Source organism: Tiliqua scincoides, chromosome 10 (assembly GCF_035046505.1).
Source record: "Tiliqua scincoides isolate rTilSci1 chromosome 10, rTilSci1.hap2, whole genome shotgun sequence".
Classification (NCBI taxonomy): domain Eukaryota; kingdom Metazoa; phylum Chordata; class Lepidosauria; order Squamata; family Scincidae; genus Tiliqua; species Tiliqua scincoides.
The window spans coordinates 19,672,703-19,697,475 of record NC_089830.1 but is presented as its reverse complement, the minus strand read 5'-3'; the positions used below and the strand labels follow the sequence as shown (position 1 = coordinate 19,697,475).

Below are 24,773 nucleotides of genomic sequence, written 5' to 3'. Positions count from 1 at the left end.
CAGTAACATTGACATCTCTAACCAGGTCCTGAGTACTGCACAATATTAAATCCAGAGTCACCTGTCCTCTAGTGGGCTCCATGACTAGTTGCTCTAAGGCATAGTCATTTAACATGTCAAGAAATCTGGTCTCCTTTTTTGTGACCAGAACACAAATTGACCCAGTCTACATGAGGATAATTGAAGTCCTCCATGATTACAACCCTGTCCCTTCTTGTCACCTCCTTGATCTGTTTCCTCATTTCAAGGAAGAGTTTATGCTGTTCAAAAGACCTGCAACATGTTTCGACATTAATCTATCAGTGATTCAATTTCTCACATCTACAACAAACAGTAGTGTTTTGGAATGTGTATCGGCCCTAAAAGCATTTGGAGAGAATGCGGTGGAGTGGACAGCAGAAGACTAGAGAGTCTCTGCCGCTCTAGCCCACCTTTCCTCTGCACTTCCTCTTCCATGGTTTCCTTCTTCCTTTTCCAAGAGGGGAAGAGGCACATAAGATAGGCAGTAGGTGCCCTTCCCGATCCCATGAGTCCGCCTCATGGATAGGCCTGCCCTGAAAAAAATTAGCCACTGTATCTTTATGACTGGACATCCAGAACAAGGAAGGACACCTCTCTTTTTCCCTGCCAGCTAAGGCCAATAGGCCAGGTTCGACTCTAAATATTATTGAATAGATTCCAAAAGACTGAAGCTTGACAGAGTCCAGGAAGGTCAACAGCCAAGTGGAGAGATATTCAAACCAGGAGGACAAGACTATGGTGGAGGAGGAGGGGAAGAAACAGAGACAAGCAGTCCGACATAACAATAAGCACCTTGTTCCTTGATAAACCCAGCCAGTTGGCACCACACAGGCCATCATGGCTGTAGACCGTTCAAACCCCTTGGCATGCATCACTATAATTCAGATGGCTTCTCCAGTTGGATCGCTAGTCACTGTTCAGGTTAACTTACAGGGAGGGCCTGCAGAAGAGGAAGTGAGCTGGAGGAGGCCGAATGGCTAAATTCTGATCTGAGGCTCACAATCATGGCATGGATTTATTTGGATTTCTGTCCCATCCGACGCTCATGGCCATTACTGTAGGATGAAACTAGAGATAAAGCTTCACGCCTTGCAAAGCCCAACTGTCCTTCGGCCCCCCTCCCCTCCCAGAACTGTGGCATCCAGGAACTCTTTTCCACAAGGCGGGAATGGAGGAAGAGGCAGGACGCAGAAGCCTTCTGCACTGGCCTGTAAATAGCCAGGACTGCCTATACAAATGAACTTAAAGACATGTACATCAAAGAACATTTTTTCCTTTCCTCCGTTGTCTCCTTTGCAAACCCTTCTGGGCCAGGAAACTGTTTTTTATTAGTTTTGCTAGGCAAACCGTTTCGAGAACTCTTTGTTTCAGCAGATCAATTTGGCAGGGGTAAATGGAAGGGGGGTTGTCAGAAACCCTTGCCAATACACTGCAAGTTCCCCCAGAGATCTGCCAGTAAATCCCTCCCATCTACTTTTGGCCCACCCTTGCCTTATAAAGGATTGACACACACAAAACTATGAGTGCATGACCGGACAGTGGAGAAGAGAAAGAGGGTGAGAAGAGAGGGACAAGGAGAAACACAAGATCTGTGTCTCAACCATTGCCTCTCCCCAGAAATCAAATGGCTTTGGACCCTCATTCACCACCACTACCACCACTCCAGTGGACAGGAAACGCTGGATAAGTTTTCTTGACTTGCTACAAACCATCACCACTCATTCCGATCCAAAAATACACGTTTATTTTAATCTTGTCACAAAATTATACAAAGAAACCATGGAAACAGGGCACTCTTTAGGCACTAGGGACATTCCCGACAAATCAATGCCCAGCTGTGCTGCACATTTGGTTCGAACATTCATGCTAGCCACCTGCACTGGAGCAAGGTAGCATAGGCATACCAGAAAAGGTGTCCTCGTCAGTAAATTCCAGATTCCATGACTGACGCCAGGCTGAAGTGCCCAGGATGTGGGGCAGTCTGATGCCCTAACCCTGGAGCAGGCTGGAAAGGGACCCTCAGGCATGCTCAAGATGCAGAGAAGGGCACACAGGAACCAGCCAGTCACTGATGAGAAGAGTCTAGATCAGAATGGTAACCTTCTAGCTGAGTCACCTGGGCATCCACAGCTCTGCAAGAAAACAGAGCACAAATGCATACCGCCTCTGAGGGCCAGAGGGCACCAGAGCAACACAGAGCATGAGGCCAGAGTTAAAACACAGCCGCACATGAACAATGTCAGAGGATTAACCGTTTGCCAGACTTCTGTTTGGAAAAGCTCTAAGACAGCGACTGCGTGTATCAAATAGAAGGAAACAATAGCAAAATATGCACCATTTATATTGCTCCAAAGCATAAGGAGCAAAAAATCAGAGAAGGTGCCAGGCTCCACCTCTCTGAAAATGTGATTCAGTCACAGCCCCAACTGGAAGATTACCAGGCATTTCCTGAGTGCTTCCATGCTGATTGCTACAGCCATAAGGGCTAGAGACTTGGTTTTTAAAAATGAACACCAGGTTATCCGGAAGCTGAATTCTGCAGCCAGAGCCGTATTCTATTTGTGGGAAGGGAGTGCTCATACACAAATCACTGAATACACACTGTCTTGCCTTGGTCCAATGAAAATGCAAATAACTTTTAAGGAAAGAAAAATGAAGTCAGATACAATGGGCCCAAGAATCTTTGCATGCATGTCTTCGGGGAGAAAGGCAAGAGTATAAATCTAATCAATAAATAAAATAATGGAGCCCAGCAGAAGCCATTTCTTAGTTGTTTACTATAACTTTTCATTGAGTCATTTTTTAAAAATATAGTGCAATTAAAAGAGACCGAGAGAGAGAGAGAGACAGAGAGAGATACATCCATAGGTACCTTGATGGTGCAGTAGGTGGACCTAGGAGGAGAGATGCCCTCTACTGATCCCTCTAACCTTCTCCTGACTGTATAATATGAACTGATGCCAAGGGAAAGACAGAAGGTCAACCAACTGAGCCCCTCTTCCCAACCCACACCGTGCAAGAAAAACCCTAACGTGGCAGCAGGCAAAAAGAATTTGAACAAGCGTCAATGTGAGTGACAGCACTTTCAGTCAACCCTTGGTTAAGGCTGAAATTAGTTACCGCAGCTGGTTGCGCACAAACTCCCTCTGGCCCCTTAGCACCTGCAACAGGGGGTCGTCCTCAAATTCCATGCCATCTGAGTCTGCAAAACAAGAGGTGCACACATTCAAGAACTGCCTCTGTCCTCACCCCTCCTAAGTCTGTTGAGCTTTCCCATCAATCTGTGTAGACATCTTCTCATCAAGGAGGAATGATCTAGCCTTTCATGTGCTCAGGTGCTCTTCCCTGATGCTTAACTCTTCCCCGCCTCCCACATCTGCTTCTTTCCTATTCCAGAGGACATAGCTTAATCTAGCCCTTTTCAAACCAGCACATTATGGCAGGTGGCTTTTGGCCCCACTGCAGTGGTGGCCACATGGCCTAATCCTGGTGGAAGTGGGTGTGCACACCAGAGGGCAATATGTGGCTGTGGAACTGTCTGGCACGGTTTGGGGAAGGAGGGGCAGAGCAAAGGAGGCAGAAGCAACTGAAGCCACTGTTCCCTTACAGCAGGGGTCTCCAAAACCTGGCCCAGGGGCCAAATGCGGCCCGCGGCCAGCCTCTATCTAGACCGCGGCCAGCCTCTGATCCTGTTGACCAAACACAACCAGAGTTGTGCTTGAGGGGTGGTGGAATGGAGGTCCATTTAAGTGTGTGCTTTGGGCTTTGTTGGTGTTCGGAGAAATCCTGGACATTTGAGCCCATTTATTCATTCATCTAAGTTCCATCTCTAATGTATTTATTTCAATTTTTTTTTTCCTGGCCCTCAACACTGAGCCAGATGTTTGATGTGGCCCTTTGGCCAAAAAGTTTAGAGACCCCGGCCTCACAGCAGGGGTGACTATGGGGCAAGCTGTTACTCTGATGCACAGCCTGTCCTTAGAGGCAGGAGTGATGCTTGCAGGATTTTCTACCCACAAAAGGAGGTGCTTGCAAGAAAAAGTTTGAAAGGCTCTGGCTTAGCGGCAGAGCACCTACTTAGCATGCAGAAGGCCCCCACTCTGATCCCTGGCATTTCCAGGTACAGCTGGGAAAGAAGTGCAACATTCCTAGGCCTGCTGGCACCCCCAGCTAACCCACCTTCAGCTTGCTCCAAAAGCTGAGCAGCCATGCTCAGGAGCTGGGGATGTGAGGGAGAGATGACAGTCTGTGGTGCAGCCTCCTCCAGGCTCAGATTCTTTGTGCTCTTCTGACGTTCACCCTTATGAGGAGCTGGAGGTTCAGGTGAGGAGAAGAGTCTTTCAGCAATCACCTGGGGGGGGGGAGAGAGAGAGAGAGAGAGAGAGCCTATTATGCCTTGATATAAAGGTGGAAGAACCTGGAGCTGCCCTTTCCAGAGCTTCTATGTCAGTAGATGTTACCACCCTGCCACATGGGGACGCTCCACAATGCATGCTGCAGAGGGATCTGAAACACGTTCTAGAGCAGGCACTACTTTCACAAGGGGCCTCACTGTTGCCCTGTGTATACTCAGAAATGTACCTTAGAACCCACACCACACTCTTGTGGCTGCTTACTGCAAGGGAAGAGGGCTGTTCTGCTCAGACTTTTGTCTGCTATTCTTGAGCTTCTTATTGAGAAATTCAGATTAGCTCCCAAGGAAGTGTTGCCCAAAACATGGTTTTAAAACCACTACTTGGGTGAAAAGTGCACTGCACAATTTGGCACAGCTTTTAGCTGTAAGCGTTGGAGAAGGAAGACTAAAACTCGTGAAAAACCAGAGGGAAAGAAAAGGTGGCAGAGAGTATACATGGGGCATTAGACAGAAGTCTGATCTGGGATTCACAGACATCCCGACCTTGCTCTCCTTCCTAAGCATTTAGCAGTAAACACCAAGATACCATGAGGACTAGAAATATGCTTTCAGTTAAAAACCTCAGGACTCAGGATTTTATACGGGAGGCCCTGCTCTAACTGTGATGAGAGCAACACAAATTCCCAGATCCTGGGCCAATACCTCTCCTAAGGCACGTTGAATGGAACTTTTTGGGGGGCTGACCAATGGCTCTCTGAAGCCTCTGACTGGTTTTGCTCTGTCCTGCTCGGATAGGAATGACCTCTGGCTTCCTCTCGGATGTGTGATGGATTTCTCTACAGGTTGTGTTGTCCGTTGAGCATGGTGCAAAGTGCTCCGATCCGAAGGCCTGCGGGTCTCTGTAGGTCTTGGTTGGGGAGAAGAGTCCAAGAACATGGGGACAAGACTCCCTTGTGGAGTTGGTTCCTCAACTCTCCGTTCCCTGTTTGGTTCAGGACTTTCAACCATCCCGTTCCTGGTAGTGAAGCGAGTGGTTTCTGTGGGCTGCCTGGAGCTTGGTGCAGTTCTCATGGAGTCTGTGCAGCAGCAGGGATGTTCACCGTGGGTGGATTTCACATCTGCCCCGGATGCCGGCGACGTTCTATCATTGCTCCCCCAATGCTCACCATGGGTTGATTTCACATCTGCCCCAGTCACTAGCAATGTTCTACCATTGCTCCCCCAAGTGGTGGCCTCTGGCAACTTCAGAGTTGCTCCTTCCACCTGCAGAGAACAAACATACCATGCTGAAGGGTTCAGACTGCCCCAGCTCAACTTACCAACACGATACAAGGAGGAGGTGCTCATACAAGACCCACCTTACAACATGTACCCTCTTTATTAAAAAGACAGCGGGTTGAGTCATAGAGGAGTCACTGCTACTGTTTGGATCACAGCCAAAATGCAACTAGCCTAAGACAGGTGCACATACAGGTACGCAAGTGCATCAAAATAATCACAGCTACACTCTGAAAGTGGGCTCAGCATATGCTTTCCAAAAATATCTAAATCCTCTAGGACAGTGTTTCTCAACATTTGCCCCCCACTGTACCACTCCACATGGTCCACCAATTGGAAGTACCACTGGAAGTAACTGGTCACTGGTCATCGCCAATTACTTCCAGGTTGGGAGACCAGATGTGATGCAACGAACACCAGTAAAAGGCTCAGGATGGATGGGAGGACTTTTTCAAGCATGCAAAAAGCACACTTCTGAGTTCTGCCCGTTGAGCCAAGCCTCCTAAGGCTGATAGTTGCCACGTCACGGGTCTCACTGCCAGGTGGCAGTTTGTCCAGGGGTCCCACGTGCACCACCAGATAGCACCTCAAGTACCACCAGTGGTACCCGTATCACTGCTTGAAAAATACTGCTCTAGGATCAAGCTCAGGGTAAAACCTGCTAGTCTGCAGCACTGTGTACAGCACGGACTGACTAGCGCCCGTACCGTCGAACTCCACAACCTTCTGCTTCCCCCCCCCAGGCAGTTTTTCAGTGATTGATTACCTTTTTTTTTTTAAACACAGTGATGAACGAACATTTGTTTCTTTTAAAAACATACAAGTAGTGCTTTTAAATAATGAAAAGACAACAAGTCTGCAGTCTACCTGAAGCATGGGGAAGAAGTAAGACTGAAGGGTGGAGGAGCTAAGTAAGGGTAAAGTAAGGATGGAGTACACCTTTCAGAAGTACTGTGAAGCCAGAACCAACCCTAGGGAGAAAATACTACTGCAGCTGCTGTTAAAGAGGCACATTTAGGTACATTTATCCACACCCACAGAGACAAGGACTTCTGTGAACAGATGTAGCTGAGTGGCAATTTACAGCTGGATCTTCCTAGTCTAAATCCAGCACTAAGCACTATGACTGATCTCTCCATTGCTCTCTGGCTCCATAACCCCCACATCCAGTTCTAAACCATATTCATTCATCTCAAACTCCTACCATGTTGAGAGCACAGGTTGGTAGCGTGAATTGATTCCTCCAAGACGCAGGAGGAAGCACAGCGGCAGCTTTGCTCGCTTCCTCCATCTTCCGCCTCAAGCGCCACTGGAACAAAATGTCATCCTCTGGTTTCAGAGAAGAGCCTGTCTGAGCAATGCGATCAGGGACAGCGCCCAGGCTATCTGCAGAGACGGACAGGTGTGTTCATATACACGAGGCAATGAGAACTGAACATGCACAGGTAGTAATGAAACCTGGCATCAAGACACCTCAAATTTTATTGCATAAGGATTTGGATTTTGTAACCTGTATAAATTAAACCATGCACACTTCCTTTTTTTTTTTTTTTTTTGCAAAAAAAATCATGCATTTTTTTCCACTCCATTTATTCCATTCCTGAAAATACTGTGCCTCTCCCACTCTTTTTTTGATACTCCAGCAGGTATTGTCCAGAGACCAGTGGTTCCCTACCTCCTGTCCCTTTAAGATAGGATTGTGACCAGATGGACGATCTGTAGGTGATGCCACTTGTCACTTCCGGGTTCTTCCTGCCGTTGCTGAATACCTGGAAGAACCCAGGTTAAGAAGTCCCATAAAACCCCCCTTCTTACCTCCTCGTAGTTGGCAGCGATGGGGAAAACCCAGAAATGAACCGTTGATAGTCTCCATCGATAGTCAACCCCCTTAAGGGAAAAGGATTATTCAAATGCCATACCTGGGGAGCTGTGACCCCAAGGTAGGGAAGCACTGGTCTAGGCTCTAGACATTTCTCAAGACTAGCTTGAAATCTGATGGGTTAAACAATCTATATTTTGCTTCTAAAAGAAGGCTGAAATTCTCAAAACACTCCATTTGGAGCTCATTATCAAACTCTGTACTTTAGTGGGGGCAATCCCCAAGTCCTACATATGAACACTGCTCTAGGGCAGCTTTTGTTTCCCAAAAAGAGCTAGATCAGATCTCCCATGCCCCTCTGGGACACCCAGAACCTCTCAGTCAGAAATCCCACCTGACAACATGTGCTTTTCTGCTTTCCATCACTTTGTACGTCTGCACTTGTCCAGGGTCTACAACAGCGCTGGCACGCCCTTGAAAGGAGAAGCCCAGATCTTACCTTTGCGCTGGTGCCACGTCAGGTGCTGTGGGGCACTCCCCGTGGTATCCATTTCAGCATTTGTGACAGTGGAGGTGAAACTCAGCCCCTCTGAGCTTATGTGCTTGGTGTTGCTCGAAGGAGATGCACTGGATGCAAAAAGACACATTGGGGAAAGGCAGCCTATTTGAGGAAGGCAGCCCAGCATTGGTGCAGCATCGCCGCTCAAGGGCTGAGCTGCAAAGCAGACCTTACCTGGTGTGAATCTTGTCACTGCCTCTAACTCAGTGTTTCTCAAACTGTGGGTCGGGACCCACTAGTTGGGTTGCGAGCCAATTTCAGGTGGGCCCCCATTCATTTCAATATTTTATTTTTAATATAGTAGACTTGATGCTACCATGGTATGTGACTGCATCTGGGGAAATGTTACAGCTCTATACTTTTAACAGGCTACTTATGTATATGCTTTTAACAACGATAGTAAATGGAACTTACTCCTGGATAAGTGTGGGATTGCAGGATTGCAGTCTAGAATTGTTAAAAATTTTCCTTCTTGATGATGTCACTTCCGGCTATGACATCACTTCCGGTGGGTCCTCACAGTTTCTGACAGATAAAAAGTGAGTCCCGGTGCTAAATGTGTGAGAACCACTGCTCTAACGCATTAGGTAGCTCCTTCTCAGTCTCAGCTGCAACATGGAGGATAAACATGCTTGCTTATCTTAAAAGGCGGTTGTAAGGATTGCATCCACACATGTCAAGTTCTCTCCACTCAAAATATGCCACACGAATGCTAAGTAAGATCATCAGCTTATTAGGAAAAAGTGGTGAGTGGAGAAGAGAATAAACTGGGGGAAAAAACAGGCCAGGTCATAAAGCCAGATGGGGGTCAAGCAAATTGGAGCAGGCAGCTCAGCAATAAATAAGGTCAGTACCTCCTGTGCAAAAGCCTAGCTGCACGTTCCTGCAGGTTCGCAGTATCCAGTATCCAGTTGGAAGTCTCATGGGATTCTCCCTGCATGAGATTTTACAAAACAGAAGAGGTCAAGAACGGCCTATTCTGGAAGGGGAGAGTGTCAAGATTCTGGCAATAGGATGGAATGAGGGTGAAGCGCAACTTGTGGGGAACTGGTGGGTATGTACAGCACTGAGATCCATCCATGGGTCCCACATTTTCTGTGCCTGGAACTGAGCAAGCCCACCAAGTGGGACAAGTGTCAGGTACACAGGTGATTTTTCTATTTATCTGTATCTTGCTTTTTCTGCAAGTCACTCAGAGCAGTGCACAAAGGGTACTGTCACTCATCCTCACAGCAAGCTTATGAGGTAGGCTCAGAAACCAGTGAGCTTCATGGTTTACGATCTGAATGCATACCTCCCTGGTCCAAGTCCAACACATCTCACTCTTCTGGCAGCAAGTTTTCTAGTACACTAGAAAGAGGAGATGAGGTGATCCAGCAAGATCATGTTACAGACTCCCTGAAAAAAAGCTACACTGGGACACTCCATGGGAGGCCTTGTGGAAATTGGGGCAAGCCATCAGTCTCCTAGGGAGTGCTGCCTTACTCACCGAGGGAGACTGGTCCGGTGCAGAACTGAGAGGTGATGGTCTGGTTTCACTCTTGCCACTGTCTGAAAGGAGACAACCTCATTCAAGAAGCAACTCCACCATCCCTGCTACTGTAAGAGGGGCTACTGTAAGAATGTCCCCGCAGAACATGGTGGAAGGTAGCATGTGGGAAAGGTGAAGAACTTCAGGATAAGGGTTTTTGTGCACCACCCACCACAAGGTTCCACATCCTGTTACAACTTGGAATCCATAGGATGTACTTGACAACAACAGCCCATTTCTTGCCCAAGCCTGCAAACTTCTTTACACAAAACTCTTCCTACATATAGCTGCTGCTATCAGCTATTGTTGCTACAAAAGTCAGGATCCACTGGATGACCTGTCCCAATGGTCCACCAATGCCCCCATCCTTTCTGTCCCAGGTAAGTACCTGAAGAAAGCCGTGACTCCTTTTCGGAGAGGTTGCCTTCAGGGGAAAATGAGCGGTCAAGCCACCATAATGTAGGGAAATGACCACTGGATGCCCAGCGCTCTTGACGGTTTGTGGGCTGCCCATAACGGAACCGCTCAATATACCTGCCAAAGGAAAGGAGATGCCATGTCATCTAGATGAACGGCGGCCTCACTGTGCATGCAGGGATCACCCCAAGCCTAAAGACCAAGCAATCGGGTGCAAACTAGTCAATGAGAACAGTGGCCCAGGAAGCCAAGAGACCATGAATGTGGAGGCTGGTGGAGCAGAGCTGCTAAGAACCCAAGTTAAAAATCAAGGAATTGCTGGTTTGAATCTCATCTCTGCCGTGAATTCCCTAGATGGCCTTAAGCACATGGAGCCCAGGGAAATGCCTCATTGCTCTGCCCCCACCTTCCCTGCCCGAAGGGACATACCTTGCAATAACAGATTCCCTTCCTGAGGCAGACTCCTGGAGCTTTGGAGAGGCCGGTGCCTTGGTCTCCGAGACCTGTGAAGTGGGAACTGCATTTCCTCCCTTGGGGGTCAGGGAGGAAGAGCTGCGTTCAGTTGAGGGCCACGATTCACTGAAGGGGCTTGTGGAGTCTGAGTTAGGAGCCTGGACTCCTTGGTCACTGGAGTCGGGCAGGAAACCCAGGCATGGGGGGCTCAATGTTTCTGTCTTCTTGGAAGGCACAGGGAGGGTTCTGGCTTGTAGACGAGATGGGCTCAGAACCTGGGGGGTGGTCCAAATAGAAAGAAGAGCTCAGGGTGGGGATACAGCACCGTATCTCAAGAACCTTTCAACCCAACCACAACACAACTGTCTATTCCTATAGTTCCAATGACTCCAGCCAGCGGTTATTACATTTTTTTTATCCTTCTGTTCCTCCAAGGAATTCACACACAGCATCTGTGAAGTGTCTGCTCCTTTTGTCCACAAAACCACCATATTAGGTAGGCTGGGCTGAGACAGACAAAACAACGCTGGCCCAATGCCACCAGGGTGTTCTCTCTGCCTGGTCTCACAAGGCTAGCTCATCAGGGATCCAGGCGATTCAAAAAAACAAAATCAGCTTGACACTTCCAACATATTTGCCCCCTTCCCAGTAACCCCACAGCCTCCTTTGCCCATGGCACCTTCAATATCTCACCATGTGTCGCTGCTCCGGGCTTAGTAGCTGGGCATGGGAAGGGTGGTAATGACTCCGGGAGTTGGCTGCCTTTAAGAAGGGGCTTCCCTGGGTGGAGAATACAGCCAAACTGTGGGCAAGCAAGCAATCATAGTTAGCAAGGGCCCTAATACATGACCTTATACAGAGACAAATTAAGGCATACCCTGGAAAGGGGCCATAGGCCAGTGGCACAGCAAATATTTTACATGCAGAAAGTCCCAGGCTGGGGTAGGAAGACCATGTCTGAAACACCATTCAGTGCAGACAATGTTGGACTACCTGGTACAACGGTCTGATCTGGCAAAAAGCAATGACTTGTGCTTACAGAGAATTCCACGTGCTATCTGTGCTTGCCTCTCCCTAGATGTCCCCACCTGTTAATCCCCTAAGCATGGGACAGTCTTTCCCCCATACTTCCCTGACAAAGATACACACCAGCTCTCGTACTTGGAATCCATCGCTCAACACCAAGGTGATCTGTTTTGCCCGGCCGCTATCACAGTGCTGGGGAAGGGGTCTCAAACTGCTTTCTCCATGGGCCGCTGGAAGATTACCCAACGCTTGTGCTCTGAACAAAAGGATTCCAGGAGATGAATTTTAGCAGGTTTATTTATTTTGCATAGAGTCTGTAAGAGGTTGCCCCTGTCTCTCCCTTTCATTTTTTCCCCTTCTGTTTTCATAGTTCTACTGATGACTTAGCTGAAGGCAAGCAGGGAGGAAGGCGTGAAGAAGGAACACACTTAACAAAAGAAAAAGAAAAACATTTTCTACTCAAGTTGCTCTGCTTGCTGGTTTCCTTCAAACCATCCTCAATGCTAAATCTCACCAACCTTCATGCCCTGTAAAGAATAACACCTTGATCAAAACTTTAGTTAAAAAAAAAAATCAGATCATTTCCTCCCACTAAGTGTTCAAAAGTATCTTCATTATCTAAGGCAGGGGTGCCCAAACCCCGGCCCGGGGGCCACTTGTGGCCCTCAGGGGCTCTCAATCAGGCCCTCAGGGAGCCCCCAGTCTCCAATGAGTGTCTGCCCTCCAGAGACTTTTTGGAGCCTGTACTGGCCCAACGCAACTGCTGTCAGCAAGAGGACGACTGTTCGACTTCTCACCTGAGCTGTGGGACAAGGGCTCCCTCCACTACTTGCTGTTTCACGTCTGTGATGCAGCAGTGGCAGCAAAGGAAAGGCTGGTCTTGTTTTGTGCAAGGCCTTTTATAGGCCTTGAGCTACTGGAAGACCTTCATTCATTCATATAAGTTCCATATCTAATATATTCATTTATGTTAATTTATTCAAATTTTAAATTGTAAATTAATTCTGTTTTTCTTGGCCACCGGCACAATGTCAGAGAGATGATGTGGCCCTCCTGCCAAAATGTTTGGACACCCCTGATCTAAGCAGTCATCACAAAAGGTTTCCAAAGTAGTCTGGCAAGACGATTCCCCCATTACAGACAAGCTGAGGCTGACAGATATCAGCTTGTGTAAGGCCAGCTAGTGAGTCCTCCACTGAACGGACACCTTCGAATTCACACTGGTTGCTTCTCCACATTTTTAGCACGCACTTCCTTCAAGGAGTTTGAGCCCGTTCACCACTCTTGGACAGCAATCCTGTACGACAGTATCAGCCAAGAATGAATTATTGGTCCAAAGCCATGTGCTGAACCTTGTTAACAGTGCAATCCTAAGCATGTCTACTCAGAAGCAAGCCCCACTGTATTCAATGGGGGTTATTCCCAGGAAAGTATGCATAGTACTGTATTGCAGCCAAAGTGAGGATCTGAACTGAGGACTATATCCAGCCTACTTAACGCTATACCATCCTGGCTGTCGACATTGTTAATTGCTATCCTTATGCCAAATTATAAGACAGAACACTGGCACAAGGCGCAACAAAAATGCTTGTACTCCATGGCTCTGGTGACTAAACTTCAACCAGTACATAACTCAGGAAGACTAAATTAAAGGACACACGAGAGTAATGAGGAATCATCTTCTGAGGCTCGTAACAGTCCAACGCAAGCCACAGGCTCCCTGAACATGCATTCAGGCAGAGCTGTGGCAAGACATTTTGTTTAGGGTTTAGGGAAGTGAGAGGAAATGCAGGGGGGGGGGTCATCCCTATCCCGAGGCAAGATCTTGAGGCACATGGCGCAATCACCTTGCTGAAGCCAAGCAAGGCTGTGTCTGGCCAGCCTGGATGGGAGATTCCTGGAGACCTCATACTGTAATAGACATAATGTAGAATAAAATCTAAGTTGGCAACCTTCAGTCTCGGAAGACTATGGTATCGCGCTCTGGATGGTGGTTCTGGCACAGCGTCTAGTGTGGCTGAAAAGGCCAATTCGGGAGTGACAATCCCTTCCACACTGGGAGCAAGTGCAGTCTGTCCCTGGTCTGCCTCCCTGGCTATGGGCCTTCCTTCTTTGCCTCTTAGCCTCAGACTGTTGGCCAAGTGTCTCTTCAAACTGGGAAAGGCCATGCTGCACAGCCTGCCTCCAAGCGGGCCGCTCAGAGGCCAGGGTTTCCCACCTGTTGAGGTCCACTCCTAAGGCCTTCAGATCCCTCTTGCAGATGTCCTTGTATCGCAGCTGTGGTCTACCTGTAAGGCGCTTTCCTTGCACGAGTTCTCCATAGAGGAGATCCTCTGGGATCCGGCCATCATCCATTCTCACGACATGACCGAGCCAACGCAGGCGTCTCTGTTTCAGCAATGCATACATGCTAGGGATTCCAGCACGTTCCAGGACTGTGTTGTTTGGAACTTTGTCCTGCCAGGTGATGCCGAGGATGCATCGGAGGCAGCGCATGTGGAAAGCGTTCAATTTCCTCTCCTGTTGTGAGCGAAGAGTCCATGACTCGCTGCAGTACAGAAGTGTACTCAGGACACAAGCTCTGTAGACCTGGATCTTGGTAAGTTCCTTCAGCTTCTTGTTGGACCAGACTCTCTTTGTGAGTCTGGAAAACGTGGTAGCTGCTTTACCGATGCGTTTGTTTAGCTCGGTATGGAGAGAAAGAGTGAGAAGAGAGAAAGAGTAATAGAAATAATGTAGAATAAAATCATGTCATGCGAAAGCCACATCTAAGATCTATTCCACGGACACTGTCAATTTGCTGGACAGGCTCCTAGGCCTTCCCATTGCCCCACAGCTGAGAATTTGGCCATGCCGGGGAGGGGAGGGGGAGAATGGAACATGAGTGAGCTTTATGAAATTATGCATTATGTAGAGAAAGCCAATAAAGAGGGGTGTTCTTTCCTCTCTCATCACACAAGAACATGACGGGGGAGGGGGAGGAGGTTGTCCAATAAAACAGACAGATTAAGGACAAAAACTCTTCAACATTAATTTCCTTCTGAAATTTGCTGCCGTAAGACATGTCGATGGACAAAAGTCTTATGAGGACTGGCCACATTCACTGGCCAAGGAAAGAGGTTTGGTTGTCCACTGAGAACAAGCAGGATGTTGGTCTGATGGACCATGGAAAATTGCAGTCCTGCTCTCGGCGATGAAAATTACGTAAAAGATTGGAGCGTTGTGGGAGCGGGCTGCCCTCCATAGGTATGACTTTGCTGTGTTTTAGTGTGCTGGTTATTCCAGCCCAGGCCACTTTTCAGTTGTTGGGACTGGCTGTGTGCTACTGGCCATTCAACAGGTGACAAAACACTGCAGAATCCAGGCTTGGTGGCTGTTGCGGAGCAGTTGAGCTGCTGCATCTTCTGAGACTCTTCTGGGATTTCCACCCTTGCTTTGGTTGAGAGAAAAATCTGTTGCGGCAACAGTAGCCTTTGCTCCTGTGTGCTGATGGGAAGGAAATTTCCATGGTGCTTTTTTTTGTTTTTTTATCCCTGCATGCAGTTGCTGAGGCAACAGTTTTTGTTTTTCTTATGAAAGCACCCCATTCACCAACCCTGCTGTACCATGGAGCAACAAAAAAACATCATGAATCCCCCCCAACCCTTGCTCCGAGAACATTCTATGGTTCCAAACACCATGTGATCAAATGTGACGGAGCGGTCCGTATTCTAGCATTTCTCTGTGTAGTCATCACACACACACAAACCCAGCCAGCCAGCCCAACACCCATGGGGATTCTAAGACAGCAAGGAAATGGCCTGGCTGGTTTGGGGCAAAATGGAGTCCAGGGCTACCTCCAGAACTTAGGAGTTCTGCAACTGGGTCATAACCCTATTTAAAAAAAAGAAAACCACTACCAGCACTGCAGAGCTGCCAGGAAGAGAATTCCATTTTCTTGGGGCTCCAATCAGCTGGCTAGTCCACCAGAGCATCCTTGCATGTTTCCTGTTCGTCCTCCCGAATCACAGGCCAGAAGTTTCCATCTGCAAAATGGAGCCCAATCACAAATGGCAGCTGTGCTTGTGGCCAAATCAGGGCAGGGGCAAAGACTTATCCACCCCCTGCGGCTTTTTCAAAGAAGAAGAAAAAAAAGGCATGCTGGAGCCATCCACACACGTAATAATATCCTGAGTATTTTGGTCCCAAGTAGCTACAAGAGAGCCTGTTATGCAGCTTCCCGTGACAATTTGAACAAGCCGAGACTTGCCGACACATCAGGGGACAGTCTGCAGCCCTGGGGCCAAATGGAGGACACTCACCAGAGTCCTCTGCCCCAGAGACAGAACTGGGCCACTGCTGAACCTCATTGCGCTGATCTGTAGTTTAAAGCCACATCCTACCCTGCGCCGCACTAGAGAGAACAAAAGCCTTCCCAGTAAATACAACTGCCTCTTGTATGCTTGTTTAGCAGGGAAGGCAAGACCAGACATGAGCCCAGTTTTCCTCTCATTCCCCCAATTCTCTCCCAGGCAAGGAGCAAGTAAGGAGCCTTCTAGCTTCTCCCCATTTAGCAGGACCACCAAACCTGGATGCATCCAGATTCCAGCAGTTTCTCCCAAGCGAGGAGATTTTTAAAAATAGCTTTTTCTGATGTGTCTGGTGCAGTTCGAGTCCCATCTGCATTAACCGCTGGCTTTGGAGAACAAAGAGCCATCGTATCCCACTGGGGACACTTACAGAAATGTTTATGTTCCTAGTCACTGCTGGACGATATGGCGGGGGGGCTATAATGAGTCTCAGTAGCCACAGGATCAGGTAGTCTTTCCTTGTCTTAATCAGTGGCAACGTTGCAGATCACTATTGTGGCTGACAACAACGTCTTGACTCTCCTGGGTGAAGGAAGGGGAGAAAAAAAGTACCTCTTCTGCATGGGAAAATTACACATAGGTGTTAAGATTGCAAAAACATCAGTTGGCATTTCAAAGGGAAAAGAGAGCATTGGGCTACTCAGTTGGCCACGTACTGAGTTCGCAACAAAGAACGTTTGCAACGAACGTTCGCAACAAAGAACAGCAAGGAAGGAAGTCAGAGAGCAAAGGGGGATGCTTTCTAAACCAATAAAGGAACGAGCTTTCCAACACACAGCCGGCCGCAGACAAGACGAACTGGGAAGCAGTTTATGCAGCTGTGTGGGTGTGTGGCAAGTTAAATGTCCCTTGGAGCTTGGGGAGTTGAGAGGGGGCAGCACCTTTGAATGGAAAAAGGGGAAAAAAAATTCTGCTGTCTTTACTCATTTTTCCAAAGGCAGAAAATTGAAAAGAAGATTCACAAGCATGCAAAAGTTCAGACTGAGCCTTGGCGAAGACACGATTATCATTTCGCATGACGTACAGTTCCCCAAGTAGTCTCCCATTTGGGGACCAACCTGATCTAGACTTCGCTTAGTTTCAGCTATGGGGCCTTCTTCATGTGCTGTCAAACGCAGGGCTTCTGTGCCTTGAAGCAGTCTTCAGTAGGAAAGAAGAATGGTGTCAGATGTGGCTTTCCTGACCATTCTAGCACTCTGATGGAAGAAGCTGGACTTGCCAGAATTCTCCCCTCTGTTAAGGAAGGACATTGACAGGCAAGAAAGGCAAGGTAATTCATGTGCTACTTCCAGTAGCAGAGCCCAGGGATGGTTCACTGAAAAAGAGTCAACTGCCGGTGAACTGCATCGTAAATAGAATAAAAACCAATGGGATTGAGAGCGCATTCATAAATAACGGAATAACACAACTTAGGGGACACCCAAGGTTGATTTTCCAGATGTCACAATGTTGGCACAACACCCAGCAACCAAGCAGATTTCGGATTCTGCTGATCTCTCCTAGTCTAAACAGCAGGCTGGGGGACAGGAGAAGTAACATAACCCAAAACAACAGATTCCCCTGGCATTATATAAAACACTTGCACATCCACCACCCCGATAAACATCCCCCACGAGTTCCAAATCAGGCAGCCAGCACCCATGCAACTGCAGTCCACAGTTATCTCGGTGCAGCATGAGTGGGGAGAAGTCTGTCGGGGAGGTCTTAAGAACATAATCTGCCGCTGTGCGTAAAGCAGTCGTCATGTTCCCCTTGAAAGTTTTCTCCTTGTTTTTGTGGACGAAAAGAGTGAAATTTTGCCGCTTGACAACCCATTTGAAGGACTGTGAAAATACCCCAACATGGATTTGCATGTGCTTGCAGGGTCAACAAGGAAATTGGATAAATGTTAGGCATGCCTTGGGAAAAGCCACTGAAGTGCTTACGGAATGATCCGTGCAGAAATATAAGGCCTAAGTCAGGTTTCAACAGAAGCAGCAATTTCAATATTGTAATCCAGGCTGCTTGCGAAGTCTTCCCTGTTCCCAATAGATCATCTCTCCCCTATATCAGTCTCGTCAGCCAAAGAAATCCTTCCTTGAATGCTGGACAGCAGCCAACAAAGACAGGTTAGTTAGTGCATAATTCACGATCTGTCCAGGCAGTGATAATTTCACTAGACAGCTACGAGAGATCTGTCTGGCACTCAGGGCTCCTTCCAGGTCATCACCATCTTCGCAATGGTGGGGAAAACTGGGTCACGAGACGACAATGTCAGCTGGGCTTCCTCCTCCAGCACGCCCCCTCCCCTTTCTGCATGCCCACCTTGACAAACTAGCATCCCACGGTCCACATTAACCCAGGGGAAAGGGCTACCAATTATTCTCACACAGCTGCCCATGGAGCGAGGAGTGCATCCGAAGACTTCAAGCTTGTTGTTGCGGGCTGCCAAAGAGTTACAGCTGCATTGAGGCTCCTTCCAGTGCTCGGTTTCAAAGTGGCGCCTTTAGGCTGGCAGGTTTAAAGAATGCCACTGTGGCTTGGCACATCGCATGGGCTGGCTTTGCATTTTAATATGGTGGCACAAAGAAGGGAACATCTCCAGCCCAGATGGGATTAAATAAATGGCTGGTGGCTTGCTTTATGGCACCTGCTCATGGCTGACTCACTTCTTTTCCCAAACATACATGCTCTCATTTGTTCTTTGGCTTGCCCTGCTTCCAAAGTTGTCAGCGTTCAGGGAGGTAAAAGTAAAGCCCCTCTCCGTCTTCAGATTTTTGTTCCTCTTCTGATGTGATTGTTCTAGGCAAAACACGCATCAGACTGACTGCAGGTCAAGCTCCACTTGAGCCAACAGCCAATCTCCAAATATCACTTCTGATTTATACCCCACCTTTCGCTCCGAATCAGTGGGTCAGTGCTGCAGATAAGGCAGTTCCTTCTCAAAAAAGATCACATCTTTTATTTGTCGCTTTTCCACTGTACTTTGCTGAATACGGTTTTCAACATTCCCGTTAACCAGAAAGCTGCACTTTGTTTTCAAAAAGCCAATGCAAAGTCGCCGAATTTGCAACTGACGCAAAAACAAAAGACTTAATTTTATCAGTTCTAAATGTGGCGCGACGATGACCACTTGCAGGTTCGGTCAAAATCGCAAGCAGCTTTATTTATTTATTTTTAATTATGAAAATCCCCAGTAGTTATAAAAGCGAAAACGGTTCCATGAAATCCCAAGCAGCTACAGTATTCCCAAGTTTCCTCTACCAGTTATTGATGCTCAGGAGGGCAGAAATGCTTACTACCAAATCAAAACTGCACCTGCATGACCTTTTTCCAAATGCAAGATGCCTGGGAAAGCACAAAACTACAAACAGAAGCCCATGTGGCAACTAATTTGGATGCAACACTTAGGGCACAATCCTAACCCCTTATGTCAGTGCTTTCAAGCACTGACATAAGGGCTATTCATCTCTGGGGTAAAGGAACAAATGGAACAAACATTCCCTTACTTTGAGGAGGCCTCTGTGAGTGACACCCAACTGCAGGATGCAGCACATGTCCCATTGGCACCGCTGTGCCAGTGCTGGAAAGCACTGACATAAGGGGTTAGGATTGCACCCTTAATTACCTAGGGACTTCCCAACACTAGGGAAGAGTCTATGTGCTCTTACCTGAGCATAAGTACCACTGAGATCAGTGTGAACACCTTTTGATAAGCACACATAGCATCAGGCTAACCAAGTGCCAGAGAACCTTCACTGGTAATGATGCTAGTATTCTTGGAAAGGGATCTTCAGTTTACCAACAATTGCCTTTATGCCATCATTAGAACTTTCAGTCTGGTTAGCTAATTGCACAGCGAACATCACAGAAGATCTGGTTCGCAACCACAATGGGATTCGCATCCTGATGAGGACAAATGCCAATTTGCAGCTCTCTTGACACCGCAAGAGAGTCCTGTTTCACCGCAAACTAGCCCGCTCCAGGCTCGCTTGCAGAAATCGTTGGCTCCTTTTTAAAATGAACTCGCCCCGAGGCAGCTCTGATGAATGGACACTTTCAGCATCCACAAGGGTCAGATTAAAAACCACAAGGGACAAAACTCTGGAGAAGAAAAGCTTTCAGTGGTTCACACAGCTACAGTTATGCACTCGCAATGACCGCAAACGACAAGGCTGCAGCACATTAACTGAGTAATAAAATAGCAGCAGATGAGCAAGGCACCCAGAAGAGACTTCAAAGGGGGGGGAATTAACACTTCCAGGCTGAAGCGTAAGGGGTCTTCAGAATCAGCCCTATCCAGCCTATCCAGCCTAGATGGATAAAGATTTCTTGCCTGAAAGAGCTACAGAGCAAAGCAAAATTCTATTATGCAGGGTTACACTGGATCAAACGCATCCAAGCAACCTGGTGATCCAAACACTGCCAAAACGCACACATACACACTTAGCTGCTTCACACATTATATTTTTAGATCTATGCTTCCAAAAAAAGTGTGAACAGAACAAACATTACAGCAAAGCTTTGCACTTTTGTCTGGTTTGGGACCTGAGCATGGGCAAAAGTGAAAAATGAATGAATGTCAAAGCAGAGCCTTATTTCGCTTGCAAACTTATTTGGGCAGGTGAAGAGCATATAGAACTATACAACACATGTGAATGTGTGTGCAACCTAAATAAACAGAAACAAAAGAAAAATAAACGCAAAATCATTGACGAATGCCATGGAAGGCTGGATGAAATCGGACAAAAGAGAAAGCGCATGGACAAATTTGAAATTTAGTTATACAGTGGGCCCTCCTCATCCAAGGGTTCGGAACTAGCGGATTTGACTTACTGTGGGTTCCAAACTGGTGACTTGAGGGCCTCACCAACCAGATGCAACAGAAAGGCCTGTGGCAGGTATTCTGAAGTGCATGAAGTGCACGCTGCCGAACAACCCCCCCCCAGAGGCTTTTGAGATGTACTTCTGGTTTTACGATAAAATCCTCCCCACCTTAGGTGTCTTAGAACACCTCCAGATGTAACAGGAAGACACTTCCAATTGTGTCTGGTGGGTCCTCTAAGACAGGGGTGTCCAAAGTTTTTGCTAGGAGGGCCACATCATCTCTCTGACACTTAGTCAGGGGCCAGGGAAAAAAAGAATTAATTTACATTTCAAATTTGAATACATTTACATAGATTTACATAAATAAATATATTAAAGATGAACTTATACGAAAGAATGAAGGTCTTGCAATAGCTCAAGGCCTATAAAACGCCTTGCACAAAGCAAGGCTGGCCTTTCCTTTGCTGCCGCTACTGCATCACAGACGTGAAACAACAAGCAGTGGAGGGAGCCCTCATCCCACAGCTCACGCGAGAGGTCAAACAGTCGCCCTCACGCTGAGATCAGTTGTGTTGGGCCAGTGCGGGCTCCAACAAATCTCCGGAGGGCCAGAGGCTCATTGGAGACTGGGGGCTCCCTGAGGGCCACATTGAGAGGCCTCGAGGGCCGCAAGTGGCCCCAGGGCCGGGGTTTGGGCACCCCTGCTCTAAGAGATCCCCCTTGGATTTCATTATCTGTGTTTTTGGTAACTGGGGGGGGGGTCCAGAAACAGAACCCCCACAGATACCAAGGTCTCATCTGTAACTGAAAATGGCTAAAAGAGCAAATCGACTAAATTCAAGTGGATGTAATTCAAGATATTGCTGTACTTGCAAACACATACTATGTGAGGTAGACTTGTCAGAAAGTCACATGGGACTACAACTCCATGTCAGGCTCACACTCACTGGCAAACCCAGGCCTGCTGCCAGGTGATATGCGAAATGGCCTACATACACTACACTTCCAGCATCATTTTTTTTTTTTTTTAGTGAACTAACAAGTCAAACAACTAATAAAACCCTGGCATAGCTTAGTTTGACACACAGTACAATCCGTTCTGCTCCATGGAAGGAAGAACTGGGATAATCTCCAACCTAAGCTGAAATCCAAAGCCAAAAAGACATCCTACACCTGCACTTCTGTAAACAAATACTCCTTGTGCGTAGAAAGCCTGGCAACTATAGTTGAAGAAAAAGACAAAGCTGGCTTCCCTTACCACTGAAACATGACAAGATTAAGGTTGTCAACTTCTTTTCCTGGCAGAGCTCCTGTGCCTTTAAAAGTAACATAACAGGCAAAATTCAGCAGGTGAAACATCTTCCATCACCATTTGTCCCTGCTGAGAAAAGACTGACTGTGGAATTCCGCCAGTAGTGCAGGTAGCTCATAGGCGCCCTGCCCAGAAAAGCTTTGGCAACCCTGGGAGAAAGCTTAATGCAAAGTTACTCTAAGCAGCCAAGACTTCTTTGAGTTTATAAGTATAATAGGGAGGGATAGGACATAACCACAAAGTAAACAAGTCATAAATAACTTGGGGGGGGAAACAAAATATTTAGCATTTCTAGAACTGAAAACAGATGGAAAATGCCAGGATTGAACACACATATGAAGATATATTATTAACTTGAGACAGTGCATTTCTATTAAATTAATCACTAGCCTCACCCAGCTGTAGAGCTCAGAGCAGGTCAAAAATGACAATATTATTTAAAAAGTCAGACAGAAACACTAACCACCCCACTCCACTAAAAATCTCACTGCTGGCGAGCAAAAGGCAGCCTAATATGGTCTTGTAGTCCTCCCTGAAAGCATTTGGACAAAACTGATAGGTACGGTTGCAGAGTTTGAGCCCAAGACAGGGTTGCCAACTGACCAGAAAACACAATCTGGCCTGCTCTCGTTCTTTCAGCTGTTTCATCTTAAGAGATCAGCAGGGGGAAGTGCTGGCACAGAAATATGAACTGCGAAAGTCTGCAGAAGATGTCAACATAGAGACCACACCGATTTGCCCAAAGGGCTGAGAGCGCCCAAAAAAATCTTTCCAATGCTTACAGCTAAGTGAGACCTTGAGATTGCACCACAAGTTATATTAATCTATAATAGGAGAGCTATTCTGGCTCAGCAGGGGCCAAGGGCAAGGAGAGTGGGCAGAGGGGGGGATTGTAGACAGCATGCTTGACTGGGTTGGAGAAATCTCGGTTCAAATCCTCATTCAGCGGGGAATTGGATCTGTTGGCTCTGAAATTGTCGTTCTCTTTCAAACTACCACCAACACAGGGTTGCAGTGAGTATAATATGAGAGGGACAGCACTTTGCATGCTCTCCCAAGTTCCTTGAAGGAAGGGCAGGACATTAAATCTGGTATTGTTAATAGAGGTGGGAGAAGACGGTTCTATTTTTTTGAGGATTTTGGTGTTTTCTATAAGCAGAAGTACAAAAAACAGTGTTATGTATTTTTATTTTAAAAATTATAAATTATAATTGCTTTAAAATTGTACTAGGTAGGTGATACTAGGTAGGTGTACTAGGTAGTACTAGGTACTAGGTAGGTGTATATAGGAGGTATAATATCAGCAGAAGAAGCCATAGTCATTACTCAAGCACCCTGCCCCCAATCATAAATAAAAACCAAATAAAGCGGTTTCATTTTTCTGCAAATTTCAGGGTTTTTGTTGTTTTACAAAAATGAAAAATGCAGAAGGCGGAGGTTTTTATTTCGCAAACACTGTTTTCTCCCACCTCTAATAACAGCAACAATGCATGAGGAAAATATAGGGCAGCCCTCATTATTTGTGGGGTTCCGTTCCATGACCGCCCACAGATAAGGAAACCTATCGATAATGAAATCTATGGGTTTTGGGGGCCCTGTAATGCTCCAGAGGCCAACAGAGCTGTGCTCCCCTCACCTCTGGGGGTTCTAGGTGGGTCTGACCAACAGGTTTGCAGACCTGCAGATATCTAATTCCACAGGTACTAAACCTGCGGATAACACAGGCCCACCTGCATTTGTTTTTCTCAGGATAAAATCAATGAAGCCCTTTTGAGCGTTTACTATACAACATAACCCAACGCATGTTTACTCAAAGGCAGGTCTTCTCCCTCCCTCCCCCAAAAAGGTAAGGTCACAATCCTACACATAAACGCAGAACTCAACTGGGTTAGTCTTTAAGGAACTACAAGATACTTTGTTGCTTTCGATATAACACACTAAACACAGCTCTGGAAAGATCCCTATACAGTACTGTACATAACTGCATTCCTTGAAAACAAATTCCATTGAACACAGTGGGGCTTACTTTTGAGTAAACATATCCAGGCTTGTGCAATCTGTTCCCTGGAGAGTGTTGTCAATGGCAAGCATACCAAAGGCTAGAATCCCAAGCACATTTACTTGGAAGTAAATCCCAATGAACACAGTGGGTCCTCCTTTTGAGTAGAAGACCACTAAACATCCCCTGGAGAAGTATGCACCCTTGCAAGCTTCCCTATGGCTGCAACTCTGGATACATTTACCAGGGTGTAAGCCCCATTGGACACAATGCGGTTTACTTCTGAGTAAACACACCCAAGCTTGCACTGCACCTTCCCTGGAGGAGCATGCCCCCCAGTTGCAGCTGAACTTCCTCCTCTCCCCCCCAAGCAGGAACCCCTCCCCCATTTCTTCTCCAGCAGCACCCACACTCACCCCACTGAACTTACCGCCTTGGCCATCGCTTAGCAACCAAAACAGGAAGTCCTCCTGCGCAAAGGATGCAGGGTAAACAGCTTCTTCTCCCCCCCCACTGCTTACCCCATGTCGACTTTCAGGACTACACTTCCCGTAATGCCTTGTGGCACAGGGTGGACTCACAGCGCGTTCTGGGCCTGGCATAAACTACAACTACCATCATGCCCCGCGCCAGTTCTTCCTTTTTGTCCTTGGTGCAACGCTGTGTGTTAGATGCTCTGAAATGACACCTGCTTATTTCAATGGGGACTTGTATTTCCAGGCAACCCTGCATTAGATGGCAGACTTAAATGTGCATAGGATTGTAGACTCAGTGCAAGTCTACTTAAAAGTAAGTCCCACTGTGTTCAATGGGGCTTACTCCCAGGAAAGTGTGGATAGGATTCCAGCC

General features: G+C 47.2%; 1 protein-coding gene across 1 annotated transcript; it reads right to left on the bottom strand.

Annotated features, from left to right (window-relative positions):
• Positions 1 to 1,748: 1,748 nt before the first annotated feature.
• PROSER3 (proline and serine rich 3) lies at positions 1,749 to 24,394 on the bottom strand. Its single transcript, XM_066638780.1, has 13 exons — positions 24,355 to 24,394; positions 11,582 to 11,714; positions 11,126 to 11,234; positions 10,409 to 10,707; positions 9,951 to 10,096; positions 9,521 to 9,582; positions 8,886 to 8,965; positions 7,972 to 8,099; positions 6,858 to 7,039; positions 5,078 to 5,638; positions 4,201 to 4,372; positions 3,142 to 3,223; positions 1,749 to 2,153 (listed from the first exon to the last, which is right to left on the bottom strand). Exons 2-13 carry the CDS (start codon positions 11,602 to 11,604, stop codon positions 2,087 to 2,089), a joined length of 1,911 nt encoding a protein of 636 aa, XP_066494877.1. The 5' UTR covers positions 11,605 to 11,714; positions 24,355 to 24,394; the 3' UTR covers positions 1,749 to 2,086.
• Between the last annotated feature and the right edge of the window lie 379 nt (positions 24,395 to 24,773).